The sequence below is a fragment of the Vipera berus genome (assembly GCF_964194415.1).
Source record: "Vipera berus genome assembly, chromosome: 7".
Classification (NCBI taxonomy): domain Eukaryota; kingdom Metazoa; phylum Chordata; class Lepidosauria; order Squamata; family Viperidae; genus Vipera; species Vipera berus.
In genome coordinates, this window is record NC_138209.1 from 79527769 (window position 1) to 79541900 (window position 14132).

Here is a 14132-nt window from a genome sequence, read left to right on the forward strand (position 1 = left end):
TTTATATAACCAACTATTATTAAGAACTACGCTCCATTTGTTGGGAAGGTATTTTCTAATCTGCGGCACGGTAAGTACTGCTGAAGAATCGATTGAGTTTCGAGGGGTAGGAAAACTAGGAGAAGAAATGTGGGTATAATAAACCGCTAAAGCACCACCATTAAAAATGAAACGGCTGAAGGGACAAAAAGAGAGAGAGAGACTTAAGATATAAATAGAATATGTGACATTGCCAAGGGTTAAATTCGCACCTGCCGGAGCGTTTGTCTTTTCCTGTTTGTGAATTTGAATGAGTGATAATATAAAGGTAAAGTGCCTGTCGAGTTTCTTGAGTGGAGAATGGGGGAAATGTAATTAATCAACCTTTGGGGACCTGGGTGCCAAATTACACCAGAGCTGAGAACAACTCTTCTCCCGCCAGCTGGGGGACGTGATGGTGGATATCGCCAGCAACATCATGCTAGCTGACGAACGCATACTCTGGATGGCCCAGAGGGAAGCCAAAGCCTGCACTAGAATTGTACAGTGCTTGCAAAGGATCGCAACCTACCGGCTAGCTAGCGGGGCGCAGGTTTACTCGACGGTAAGGACTAAGACTTTGGTTTTCCATCGACGATAACGGCCGCATTTAATTTTCACTGAAATGCTTGCAAAAGGGGTCAGAATTCTGTCGTACCGGCATTGTGAGCCTCTGAAAAGTAAGCTGAAGGGGGTGGCCTTTGGCACGGGGGGAAGGTAAAATTCAGAAATGGGACAGATCAAGGCAAGGTTGCGTAGGAAAGTAAAATCCTTCCTCCCCATCCTCGTGGGAGGGGCACCTGGGTAGCAGTTCGAAAGGTGGGTGACTTCTTCCTGGCGTTGTTGCTGTTGTTCTTCTGGGCCGTATAATAGCAGTCGCACTTGCACTTACATACCGCTTCATCGTGCTTGTACAGCCCCCTCTGAGCAGTTTACAGAGTCGGCCTCTCCCCCCAACCCCCCCTCCAAATCTGGGTCCTCATTTTCCCGACCTTGGGAGGGTGGAAGGCCGAGTGGTCCAAGTAGACCTTCCTGGCGAGGGAGTAGAAATGCTTTCCCTACATCCTCTTACGGTGGACAGACAGGCGATTGATTTTTTTAAAAAAATTACGATGATTTATGGTTTTTTTAGCAACGCCTAGTCTTTGGGAGTTTTCCGTTCTAGCAAATCTGGTTTATTTGGGGAGCCGTTTGGCCTCTTTTTCCGCAGCACAGCACAGCCTTTTGTTCCGTGTCGTTTCGTTTCAACAGTATTCTCCAAACATTGCAGTGGAAGCTTACGTCATAAAGGGCTCCAGCTTCTCTGGGATGACCTGCACGGTGTTCCAGAAGGTGGCGGCCGCCGATCGCTCGGGCTTCTCCGACTACGGCCGCCGAGACCTGGACGGGGGCCTGGACAAGCAGCTGGGCTTTAAGTGCAACGTCTCCACTACCTTCTCCAGCCTAGCCCTGAAGGTGAATACCAGCCGAGCGACCGCAGGCGCCGGTGTTCCAGGCGCCGTCGCCCTGCGCCACGGCCGTCGGCCCCTTCTTTTCAGCCCCGTAGCTTCACGAAACTGCCATAAGTCGAGGGCTCTCTCTAGCTTGCATTAACGCCACTTCCCGCCCCCTTTTGCAGAACACCATTGTGGAGGCCTCCATCCAGTTGCCCCCCGCCTTGTTTTCCCCAAGGCACCGGAGAGAGATCCGGCCCGCGGAGGACGCCGTCTACAGGCTTCAGCTGATGGCCTTCCGCAACGGGAAGCTTTTCCCCACGACGGGGAATTCCACTCCTGTGGCCGCCCGGAGGAAACACCTGAGGGTGGTGACCCCGGTCATCCTGACCAAAACAGGTTTGCTCCTTAGCAGGCTCCCATTTTCAGTCCCCCGTTCTTGCCTTGCCCTGGAACGGCTCCCCCCTCCTCTTCCCCTCTTTGCCCTGGAAATGCCCTCGCCTTAATTTTCGCGTTTGTGTATAAAAATACCTCTTGCTTTCTTCCTTCTTTCTTTCCTTCCTCCTTTCCTTCTTTCTTTCCTTCTTCCTTCCTTTTCTTCCTCCCTCACTCTTTCTTTCTTTCTTTCTTTCTTTCTTTCTTTCTTTCTTTCTTTCTTTCTTTCTTTCTTTCTTTCTTTCTTTCTTCTTTCTTTCTTTCTTTCTTTCTTTCTTTCTTTCTTTCTTTCTTTTTTAACCTTTATGACCAAACAAGACGGTGTGAGTCCACCCTATCGGGATGTCCCCATCAATGTGACCCTGCGGCGCACTGCGCACGGAAGGGAGGCGCTTGCGGCTGAGTGGGACTTCGACCTGCTGGACGGACAAGGCGGCTGGAAGTCGGAGGGGTGCCGCGTCCTTTTCTCGGATGAAAACGTCACGGCCATCCAGTGTGTCTCCCTCAGCAATTACGCAGTCCTGATGGTGGGTCTCTTGGCTTCTTCAAGCGGGGCTGGGGGGACTGGTAACGCTATCAAAGTGCTGAACCTGTTGGGATCACCTGGCTATCCAGGCGGGTCTGGCGGTGGCCCTTTCCGCAGGGAAAAGACTGGAGAGAGGGTGGATTTAAGAGTTCTAGGCTCAGATCTCCCTCATCTTTTTCCTGAAATGAAAAAAACAAAACAAAACCATAGCTCAGGCATTACACAGGGAGTAGTTGACTTGGAACTGTTTGTTTATATCCTCGTTTGTACAAATCAGGGAGGTAATGTTCCTTCCTCCTCCTATTCCCCCCACCCCACCAAAAAGTGGGTTTCCTTGAAAAGTGGCTTTGGCTGAAAGAAAGAGCGGTCCAACTTCACTTGGACTTTGAAAGAGGCTCTTCTTCCGCTCTCTTAGCACCCAGGGATGCTGTTTCGTTCTTGTGTCCAGCCGTGCCGTAGTCTCCTTGTTGCGCCCTTCTTCCATTGCTGCACCAGTGCCTTTTCATCCTGCTGTTATAAGTGTGACTGCCACCATTCCTGTCTTGTCAGGGCTGCGTTCCTTCACCTCCAGCGCTAGTTTTGGGTCTAGTATGTTTATCACATCACAGTTCACACATTACGCACGCTGCCATCCTGCCATTAACGTGCTGTCGGACCTGTCTGGTGGCCGCCTTTAAAAAAAAATGTAATATGCTAATGGTGCTCTGTGCATTATGGTCCACTCTCCCACTTTCCCCTTGCTGAAAGGGTGGAAGGAAAACCGGGGGAGGAGCGATCCAGTCGCCGTAGGCCTCGTCGGCTCTACTCAAGTCGTGCGGCATTCTTGCCTAGTCTAAATGTTTAATTCCTCCTTGTGCTAGCGGGAGACCCAGACGGGACTAACCTTCTGAATTGTGTCGTGTTGTCTCGCCTGTCAGGATTTGACAGGGGACGCGCAGTCCGCTGACCTCCTCCATCCAGTTGTCTATGTGTCTGCTGTGATTCTGCTGCTGTGCCTCTTGATGATCAAAATTAGCTACATTTATCACCACAGGTAGCATCATTCCGAATGTATATTAAATTAGTTGGGTTAAATCAACAAATATTGATGAGTTGCGGGGGGGGGGTGCACTGGCACTAACCAAAACATCTTCCTTCAAAGCACCCAAGAACAGGCAGTCCCCGACTTACGACAGTTCGTTTAGTGACCGAAGTTACAACGGCACTGAATAAAGCGACTGAGGACTGTTTTTCACACTTAACGGCCATTGCAGCATCCCCCACGGTCACGGGATCAACATTCGGACGCTCAGCCACTGGATCCTATTTCCCAGGTCGTGTGATCCCCGGTTGTGACCTTCCCAAAGCAAAGCAAAGTCCGCGGGGAGGCCAGATTCACACAACAACCATGGCTACTAGAAGGTCGTAAAAAGAGGCAAAAGCCGACAGACTTCTCGCTTGGCAACATAAATTTTGGGCTGGGTTGTGTTTGTAAGTCGGGGACCCCCTATAGCCCACACTTCGCCATCTTGGCTGGCGACTTGCGTTGGGTTGCCAGGGTAGCAAAGGGCAGGTGTGTTTGCACTTGAGAGGGTGAAACAAATGCACAAACCTTGTGAAAAGCCGGCTTTGAAGGAAGATTTTCCATTTGTGCTTCATGAAGCATTTCTTTCTAACGCTTTGCACAGTTCTGATATGTAACCAGGTGGGCCTTCTTTCCAAAGATGGATAGAGAGAGTAGAACTAGATAGATAGGCAGGTAGGTAGGTAGGTAGGTAGGTAGGTAGGTAGATAGATAGATAGATAGATAGATAGATAGATAGATAGATAGATAGATGATAGACAGAGATAGATAGATAGATAGATAGATAGATAGATAGATAGATAGATAGATAGATAGATAGATAGATAGATAGATAGATAGATAGATAGGAGATAAATAGATAGATATAGATAGATGAGATAGATAGACAGACAGACAGACAGATAGATTTCCTTATACTTGGGACCAGCTTCAGGCAGAGAGATTCTGTGCTTTTAATTATTTTGAAATATTTGTAATTTTGCCGGTACATCCTTTAAACAAAGAGTTACGTAACTCTAACGTTTGTCGCCGCTCTATAGAACGCTTGCAAAATTCAGTCATTTAATTGCTTTTTCGTGGTTTAATTTATTTTGGACTGATACAGCATCCTAAATAGAAGAGGGGCAAATAAAATCATTTGTATAGCCCCCCCTCCCCCTTTGTCATGTTTATAAAGATTGAGCAACTGTAATTTATGTTGTGATTTCCAAAATTTAGCCTAAGGTAACTACAGAGAGATCTCGGTCAGAGGTGAATGATATCAGAGAGTTTTCTGCAAGAAATCAACTCGCTTGCTGAACGTCAGTTAAAATCTGAAAAGTATTGGCCTTGTTCTGGAACATTTGCATAAATTAAGCAAGCAGGATGATTTCATGGAAAGTGGGCATTTATTCTAAAACGAGCTCTAAAATCCTTGCAATTTACGGGAGGAGGAGGTGTTTTTAATCGCGTTACAGTAGGAAATCTTCCCCGAAGATTAAAAATAGCCTGCCTTAGTTGGTAACGATGCCTGATTTGGGCTTTCTTTCTGCTACTATAAAGGCATCTTATTTAATGTTTGTAAGTATGCTTTTGCGTTGAATATTTGGGTTTACCAGGATGGATCCAGGTTTTGGGGACCCTAATAGTTTCTTTGCCTAACTGAATAATGTTTAGGTTTGTCTGCACAATAACTGCTGTGGTTTTTTTTTTATTATTATTATTATTATTATTATTATTATTATTATTATTATTATTATTATTATTATTATTATTATTATTATTATTATTATTATTATTATTATTATTATTCCACAGTGTCATCAGGATCAGTCTTAAAAGCTGGCACATGTTAATGAACCTCAGTTTTCATATTTTCCTGACGTGCGTGGTGTTCGTTGGAGGCATAACCCAGACCGAACATACTAGCATCTGCCAAGCGGTAAGTGAAAGGCATATTGGGAACATTGCAGGGAAAGGAGGAAAGAAAAACAACCTCAAGGATAAAATCCATTAGTTAAAAGAGTATTTTTTAAAAAAAAATATCGGTGTTAAATGTTTATTTTCTGAAACTTTTACGTTCGGGTCATCAGTTTATTTTTTAAACAACTTCCATTCCAAGATCCACAAGTAGGAGCCCAGTAGCATATTTTCAGGTGATCCAACATACTAATTCACGAGCTCCCGCTCACTTCAGCTACGTGGAGGGGCCAAACCGATGGAATATTTGAAGGCAAGGTGTGGGGGGAAAGAAAACATGCTTGTTTAAATAGATAATGTGTGGATAGATTAGAGGAATCTTGCCGGTTAGCAACTATTCTTAGTGAAGATCTTCTGAGATAGCCTGTCACTCGTTCCCCTGCCTGCGAGTCCCTCCTCCTGTAGCGCTGGCGTCATTTTGTGGTTGCAAAACAGCCACTTTTTGAGATCTCAAGTGAAGTTCCCCGGGTGGGCGGTTAAAATGCTCTTTCCTGGGTCCTTATTTTTATTTATTTATTTATTTTAATTCCATTTATATCCCGCCCTTCTCCGAAGACTCAGGGCGGCTTACAAACTTAGCAGCATTTTGATGGATGACGCCCATTAATTCTTTTAGCCAAAAGTCAAAGGACTCCCAAGACAGGGTCCTGACAGAAACCACACTTGCCGCTTTGATTTATGGCAACCTTCTTCCCCCCCCCACCCCCCACCTGCTTTAAATGAGAGAAGTTCAGCTGCCAGATTCTGTCAGCTGTCACCAGCGCCCCTGGCGGCTCTGGGAAGGTCCCCCTGCAGGAGAAGGATCGATTTTGTTTGTTTTGTTAATCAGTCATCTAAAATCATCATCATCATCATCATCATGGGAATGTTTTCCTGGATGGCTGTTCTGTGGGTCGGGCCTCTGTGTTCTTAGCATCAGAGTTTGCAAAAGCTTCTGCTTTCTATTTCTTACTAATGTGCAACAACAACAACAACAACAACAACGTTCCACTCATGCCAGCCAGTGTGTCGTACATCATTTGTATTTCAACATTTGTAAATGGAAAACCTTCCCTTCCAGTTCTGTGGAGCAGGGCCGTAAACTTTGCGGTAATCCCAAAGCTTCGCCTGTTTTTCTGGGGTGGGGGAAAATTAAGGTGTCATTAAATGCAAGGGGGAATAATCAGGTTTAGCATGCGTAATTAAATTCTGACATGTTTTTATCGTGGTCCCTCCTCTCTTTACGGAACATGGTGTCCGGCCTGAGCTAAAATGCCCTTCCCCCCCCCCTTTTTTTGTGGCTGGAGCAAGAAGAATTTGATGATCGTTTGAGGAGAAGGTGTTTAGTGAAGAGGAATAGGAAACAGGGTATCCTACATATTGTGAAATATTAATCAAATCGCTGACTTCCTGGGTCAGCGTCATTCATTATCAGCTGCCCTGATAATTGTCCTCTTTTTCGTAAAGGGATTTCTGAGCAGTAGACAAAGCAAAAATCCACTAGAAAGATAATTCAAAGTTTAATAAGCGTATCTGTTTTGAAAACTCAGCCGGTTCTTTAGTTCGATAATAATCCCAGCAGCCGCTTTGCAAACCACCCTTTCGGTGCCTGACCCAGGTTTACCGGTTTGTTGCTTCCCAAACAAGCAGCTGAAGGAACTGGAGAGCGAAGAGGTGGAAACAAAAATTGTCTCCTTTGTTTTTGATGGCTGTTTTCCAGGTTGGGATAATCTTGCACTACTCCACCCTTGCCACCTTGTTGTGGATAGGGCTCACCTCCCGGAACATCTATAAACAAGTCACCAGGAAAGCCAAGCGGTGCCAAGACCCCGGGGAGCCCCTCCCCCCTCCAAGGCCCATGCTGAGGTGAGAAGCCAACATCAACTCTTGTTTATTGCAGTCCTCTTTCCCCTTAGCTGGGCTGGCCCAAAGTTTGATGGAGTAGTTGAATTTTTTTGTTGTTAGTTGCGAAGTCGTGTCTGACCCCACGGACAACGTTCCTCCAGGCCTTCCTGTCCTCTCCCATCTTCTGGAGTCCCTTGAAGCTCAGGCCTCCTGCTTCAGTGACTCCATCCAGCCGCCTCCTTCTCTGTCGTCCCCTTCTTCTCTTGCCCTCCACCTTTCCCAGCGTTAGGCTCTTCTCCAGTGAGTCCTTCCTTCTCATGAGGTGGCCAAAGGATTTGAGTTTCAGCTTCAGGATCTGGCCTTCTAAAGAGCAGTCAGTAGTTGAAATAGTTGTGCCAAATTGGAGTGTCTCAAAAGACCAAGGATGTTGGGGAGGTCCCAAAAAAAAGTCCCCAGGCCGGAATCCCTCACTTGACGCTTGCACAAAAGACAAATTGCTCCACGTCTCAGCTAGTTTTAACATCCAGTGAATTATGTTGAAGCTGAAATCAAGAATTGGCTTTTATTTGTTTCAGTTTTGTTTTGTCGGGGAAGGAGAATTCAAAGGAGGAAAAATGTGTTTATTTTTGTTTCTCTTTTATTATTATTATTATTATAAACTCCTAAATAAAACATATAATAAATCTTCAGCAATAGCAACAGTAGAAATGCAGGAAAGTTTCTTACTGGTAGACTCGCTAATCAAAACTCGTTTGCTTGCAATGCTTTAATCAACTTAATATGTGGAATGCTGCTTTATAATTTCCATATTAAAGTGAAAAATAAATGTAGGATATATATGTTAATTACTAGCAGTAGACTCAGTAATTAGAAGTGATTCTGTTTTGAAATTTCTTTTAATCCTTAATTAAGTCAAATACATATAATTCAGCAAAGCATATGTCATCAATCCATTCAAGGAAATTTCATGATGTAAACAAGATCGTTGTGGTAACTTACTTTTGAAGCAGACTTAAGACAACCAACCATTTTAAAGAATATAATTTCATTATTGCATTTTCACAGATTCTTTTTCTTTTCTTTTTTTTTTTAAAAAAGGCTTCTTAAACTTTTGCTTAGTCTTAACTAATTTGGAAATCATTTAAGACAGAAGTCCCCAGCCTTTCTCGCTTGGTGGACCAAAGGGGAAGGGCGGGGGAAGCATTTGATGCACGCACGTGCGTGCACAAATGGGGCTGCGAGCACACGTGATGCAAACGGGGCGGTGCTAGGTAGCACCGCCCTGTTTTTGCTGCGCGGTGCTCCGTTTGCGTAGTTGTGGCACTAACGCGAGTGGGGGTGAGTGCACGCACACATATGTGCACACTGGCCAGCCTGTTCCGCAGCCTGTTGACCAATAGGCCACGGTGAACAGGTTGGGGACCCCTGATTTAAGAGATTCTGATAGCCCACACCAGGGGTCTACAACCTTGAGAACTTTTAAGACTGGTGGACTTCAGCTCCCAGAATATATAGATATAGATATAGATATAGATATAGATATATAGATATAGATATATAGATATATATATATCATTTTGAAAGCAGCATGTTCATAACACAGACCACGTCAGATACTGTGTGCGTCTCCCATAATGTTTGCCTTCTACTTTCTTCCTTTCTCACATCCCTGTTAATGGCACACGGGCGACTCTGGGTATCTCTGCTTCTGCTGACTGTCTTTCAGTTCCTTAATCATTAATTTAATCAGTCCCTCCAAGAACTCTTGCATTTAGTTGTTTTCCTGCTCTCAAGTCTCATTAATAGTGTGTCACCAGCATTAAATCTGGTTTCAGCCCCTCACTGTGGTAAAAGGACAGTTACAGCGATTTTATTCTCATAACGGTTTTGTGTAGTAACCTACTCTTTTACGTAAAGGTTATGTTTCATTTGCTTTGTTCTTCACTGAGATTTATGACAATGTGATCTTTATATAAAGACTTTTTTTCATTTCTTAATTGCGAATGCTCACCAGAAAGGCAAAATTTAAATGTTTCGATATATAAATATTGTAGTCGGATAATTTGGCATCATCTGCATGTCAGGTATTCTTATTAACTAGATATCTGAAGTAGGTAGGTTTTTGTCCACAATACTTGCATAGAAGCCACGAAGAAAAGCAAAATGACAAATAAGGGATATCTGGCTTTAGAAGTAGAAAGGGAAATTCTTAATGGCAGAAGAGAATATTTATAAAACTGAGATGTATATGAATAGACTCTCTCTTTGTGCACCTTCAGACTGGATAACATTTTCAGAATGCATAGGAAAAGCTGCGTGCAATTTTCCAGAGACAGGATATCAAACATTTTTATCATGTTGAACTGCACTTTAGCCAGGAAAAAAAAGTCTTGTAAATGTACTTGGCTGCATGCATAGGAAGATTGCTAGCCAGCATATATTTCTGTTAAATATCATAAGCTTCTAATGAAATATAACTGAAGCTATCCTGAGACTAACATCGTGGTAATTGTGAATTATTCATGACAGCTTATTCTCCGTATACGTTTTTATTGCGGGCATATATAATGTGCTAGCTTTTCCTTTTAAAAAAGCTCAAAACTATTTGGATAGGTGTGTAAGAACAGAAAAATACTAAGAAATGAAGAGGCGATTCCAGTCTGCCTTATTTGTCATTTATCTTGCTCCAGATCACAGCTTCTCATTTGAATATTGCTCTACCTTTTTCGTTAAAAGTAATTTCCTTCATCTTTGTCCACAAGGTGGCAGAAACTGATCAGCTTTACCCACAAGTTGGGTAAAAAATATTGTAACATCGCGTTTTATTTCATATAAAGTGCCATAAAAGTGAAAGGAGTAAAACTGACGGGCAGTTTTTCCTGTGCCTGAGATGTCGAGAGAAAAATAGAAGTACTACATAGCCTGTCGTGGAATGGGACGTGACGTGCTTCCTGGCGATCCCACCCTATTCCCCTCTTCCAGTTGCAGCGAGAGCAAAGGTTTAGCCATTCTCTGCCATGTGTTACGGAGAAGCAGAACGTAGAGCCGCCCTCTACCTCTTGTGTGGGCTGAGAGTAGCGGTTGTCAACGTACTCCTCTCCCTTTAATAATCCAGCTGGCAAACATCCCTGGGAGCACGGGGAGATCCAGTCCCTTCGATTTTGAGCCAGCCATCTATCCAGTTCACACTCGCTGAAACAATATAAAGTCTCGTTAACGGTGCTGTGGCTTGGAAGCCTCCTGTAGTAGTTCATTCATGGGCACAGATAGTAAATCCTGTTTCTGACTGAGGGGTCCTTGGTGGTCTCTGAGCTTGCTTGTTTTCGTGCAGACGTCTCGTTGCCCAAGCTAGGCAATGCTAGTGGGGTTTGCTCTCAGTTTACGTAGCCTGGTGACTTCTCCTGTCAGTCTTGGTGGGGGTGGTCTTAGAAGGTCTTTGGGTGGGCTGTTGGCTTCTTTGGCAGGTCCTTGATTGGGCTATTCTTTACGGCGGTGGGTTGGTTTCTGAACGCTTCGTTACCAGGCTAGGTAGCCTCTTCAGAGGTGTTCAACCCTCGTCCTACGCCCGAGCTACAGATTTTCGCCACTGTTGTTTACTTGATTATTGATCTGACGTTAATCTTGGAGTTAATCTCTGCTGATGTGGGTGCCGATTGCTGGTGGAGAGGTGCCTGGGCCTTTTTTGTTCCCTTTTTGGGGTGGTTGATTGTCTCTTTTGCCTAGCATGTTGATATTGTTTATGTTTACGTGTCTTTTGAGAGCAGACGCCACTCGTTACCAACCAAACCTGATGTGACCTGATTTGAGTAAGGAAACGTCTGCAAGAAAACAGCCACACTCAGAGGAGCACCGAGGACCCCTCAGATTGTTGGGGGCAATAAGCTGACTTTGTAAAAATGCCGCGGGGGGGGGGGGCTGAAAGCCCTAATAAGCAGGCATATACATAGAATGAAGGCTATTGCTAACCACATTGATTTGTGCTTTAGATTGTAAGCTGCCCTGAGTCTTCGGAGAAGAGCGGGATATAAATGGGATTGTGTGTGTGTGTGTGTGTGTGTGTCTGTGTGTGTGTGTGTGTGTGTATCAACCCTGAGCTGCAATTTTGCTCCTTTATTGGCATTTCTGACCGTTTAAACCAATAGCCTGCATCTGTCTCCTTTTTTTTAGGTTCTACCTGATTGGCGGAGGAATCCCCGTCATAGTTTGCGGGATAACGGCTGCTGCAAATATAAGAAATTACGGGAGCAAGCCTCACTCAGCGTAGTGAGTATTGCCCTAGTTGAGGGGGGGGCGGGTTGGGGGGGCCTGCGGAGAACCTGATCTGAAACGCTCGTAAAGGCTTCGGTTAGATGTTGCACCAGAATGTCTTTCTTAGGATTGTTCCTTTTTCTCGCAGTTGTTGGATGGCGTGGGAACCGAGTTTGGGAGCTTTCTATGGACCGGCCGGCTTCATCCTTTTTGTCAACTGCATGTATTTCCTCAGCATATTTGTTCAACTGAAGAGGCACCCCGAACGTAAGTTTGAGCTTAAGGAGCCCGCCGAGGAGCAGCAGCGCCTGGCCACCAACGAACACGGCAGCCTGAACAATCAGGATTCCCTCTCCGTGTCGCTGATCTCCGCCGTGGCTTTGGAGAACGAGCACAGCTTCCACGCACAACTTCGGGGCGTGAGCCTCACTTTGTTCCTGTACGTGGCTCTGTGGGTTTTGGGGGCCCTCTGCGTCGCTTCGCCTTACCCCCTGGATTTAGTCTTCAGCTGCTTTTTTGGAGCCCTGTCTTTGTGCCTTAGCAGTTTTTTAATAATGCACCACGGCGTTAACAGAGAAGACCTCCGGCACTCTTGGTTGACGTCCTGCTGCCCCGGAAGGAGCGCGTATTCGGTACAGGTCAATGTTCCGCCTTCATCCGGGGCGAGTGGCCCCAACGGAGACCCCGCCAAGTGCACCAACAGCAGCGCCGAGTCCTCGTGCACGAACAAAAGCGCCTCGAGTTTAAAAAACTCTTTGCAAGGCTGCAAACTGACCAACATCCAGGCGGCAGCGGCCCAGTGCCCTTTAAGTCCGGTGGGCCCGAGTGCCGGCCCTCCTCTGGACAACAGCCTTACCGAACACTCTGTGGACAACGAGATCAAGATGCACGTGGCCCCTCTGGAGATGCCTTTGCGGACAAACGGGCACCCCGGCCGCCATCACAAAAACCGGAGCAAAGGGCACCGTGCCAGCCGACTGGCCGTCTTGCGGGAGTACGCCTACGACGTCCCCACCAGCGTGGAAGGGAGCATCCAGGACGGCTTAATTAAGACGCGCCAAACGACGGCCGAAGGGCACTCCAGGACCCGGAGAGCTTACCTGGCCTACCGGGAACGCCAGTATAACCAGTCCCAGCCGGAGAGCAGCGACGCTTACAGCTCTCTTCAGAAAGGACACCGGAACACCGACCGAGCGGGGCCGCCCGGCTTGAAAGAGGAGCCGCCGAGGAAGCCCATCGTGGTTGAGCTGGAAGGGCAGCAGAAGTCCTACGGCTTAAATTTAGCGGTCCAGAACGGACCTCTGAAAAGCAGCGCCCAGGATGGGACATTTCTGAGTGCCGACAGCACTGGCAATATCAGGACTGGCTTCTGGAAACATGAAACTACTGTGTAGTGCTACTGAAGATGCCTAAAAGGGTTTTAAAAGGGAACGTTCGTTCTCTGCTCCGGACGATTTTCTGTGCTCGACTTAACGAAGGTCCTTGAAGCGGGAGGGCCCCGGGTGAGATGGCCCTGCCACGCTGGGTCTCCTTTTGGAAAGGGCACCTGTGCCCGTTTTTACAGTACTCTGTTGCTCTTTCGCTACCATCTTTTTTGGGGTGCCAAACCTGGGGAGTTAAATTCTTTTTTTTTCCTTTCCATGTGAGATCGTTCTTTGATACGTCCAATGCATTTCATTTTTGTATTTAATTGTGTAAAATAAATAACTTACTATAAACTTCTGTTAACTTACCAGATGCGGTCCTAAGGCTGATGTCTTCCCCATGCTGGCCGTAAACTCTCTGGTTGGCTAACTATGCGTAGGATTGCATTCTCGGGATCTGACACCCTCTGCGCCCCAAATGCGCAGCGTGCTGCCAATGCCCAAGTCCTCTCTCAGTTGAAAATAATGTCGCTGTTTTGCTTGTTTAAGGACCTGGCCGTGCCTTGATAGGTTATTTATCCAGAAATTGTTACCTTCAGTGTTGGGCGCTCATCAACAGAGAAATAACCGTCGGCTCCTGGATTTAACAATTTTATGTGTGCGCGCACATACATACATAAACACACAGCGATGTTCATTCTGTGAAGGACAGGATTGACCGACTGATTGAATGACCGCCTGATTAGTTGCCATCAAGTCAATTATTGGCAAGCACCCAGACATCATGATCTCACTCCAGCTTGCTTCTACAGGTCTCCCAACGGAATACGTTACCCTGTAATTGGGTCCAGCCTCTTGCCACTGACCGTCCGCTTCTCTTCCGCCTTCCCTGCGTAGCAGAGTCAAAAGTAGCGCTTTGGGCCCAACTCAAAGGAAAAATTACAGAAACTAGCCACCTTTTCACCGGGAGAGCCCCTGGTGGCCGCAGTGGCGAGAGTGCAGCATTGCAGGCTGACTCTGCCCTCCACGGCCAGCGGTTCGATCCTGACCGACTCAGCCTTCCCTCCTTCCTTCCGAGGTCGGTGAAATGAGGACGCAGATTGTTGGAGGCAAATAGGCTGACTCTGCAAACCGCTTAGATAAGATAACCTTTATTGTCATTTTTTACAACAGCACACATCAAAACTGAGTTGCTTGCTCTCAAAGTGTACACATACATAACACCCATTTAAAACATAATATATATACAACATATGCATAGA

The 14132-nt window shown here is 46.1% G+C and overlaps 1 protein-coding gene across 1 annotated transcript in view; it reads left to right on the forward strand.

Annotated features, from left to right (window-relative positions):
* Positions 1 to 13238, forward strand: part of ADGRA3 (adhesion G protein-coupled receptor A3) — a 30449-nt gene extending 17211 nt beyond the window's left edge. The window contains exons 11-19 of the mRNA XM_081332442.1: positions 422 to 583; positions 1270 to 1473; positions 1637 to 1850; positions 2205 to 2413; positions 3330 to 3445; positions 5273 to 5396; positions 7134 to 7279; positions 11426 to 11521; positions 11655 to 13238. Coding sequence (XP_081188568.1) covers positions 422 to 583; positions 1270 to 1473; positions 1637 to 1850; positions 2205 to 2413; positions 3330 to 3445; positions 5273 to 5396; positions 7134 to 7279; positions 11426 to 11521; positions 11655 to 12900 — 2517 coding nt within the window. The 3' untranslated portion in view covers positions 12901 to 13238. The remainder of the gene's footprint in view (positions 1 to 421; positions 584 to 1269; positions 1474 to 1636; positions 1851 to 2204; positions 2414 to 3329; positions 3446 to 5272; positions 5397 to 7133; positions 7280 to 11425; positions 11522 to 11654) is intronic.
* The last annotated feature ends 894 nt before the right edge of the window (positions 13239 to 14132 follow it).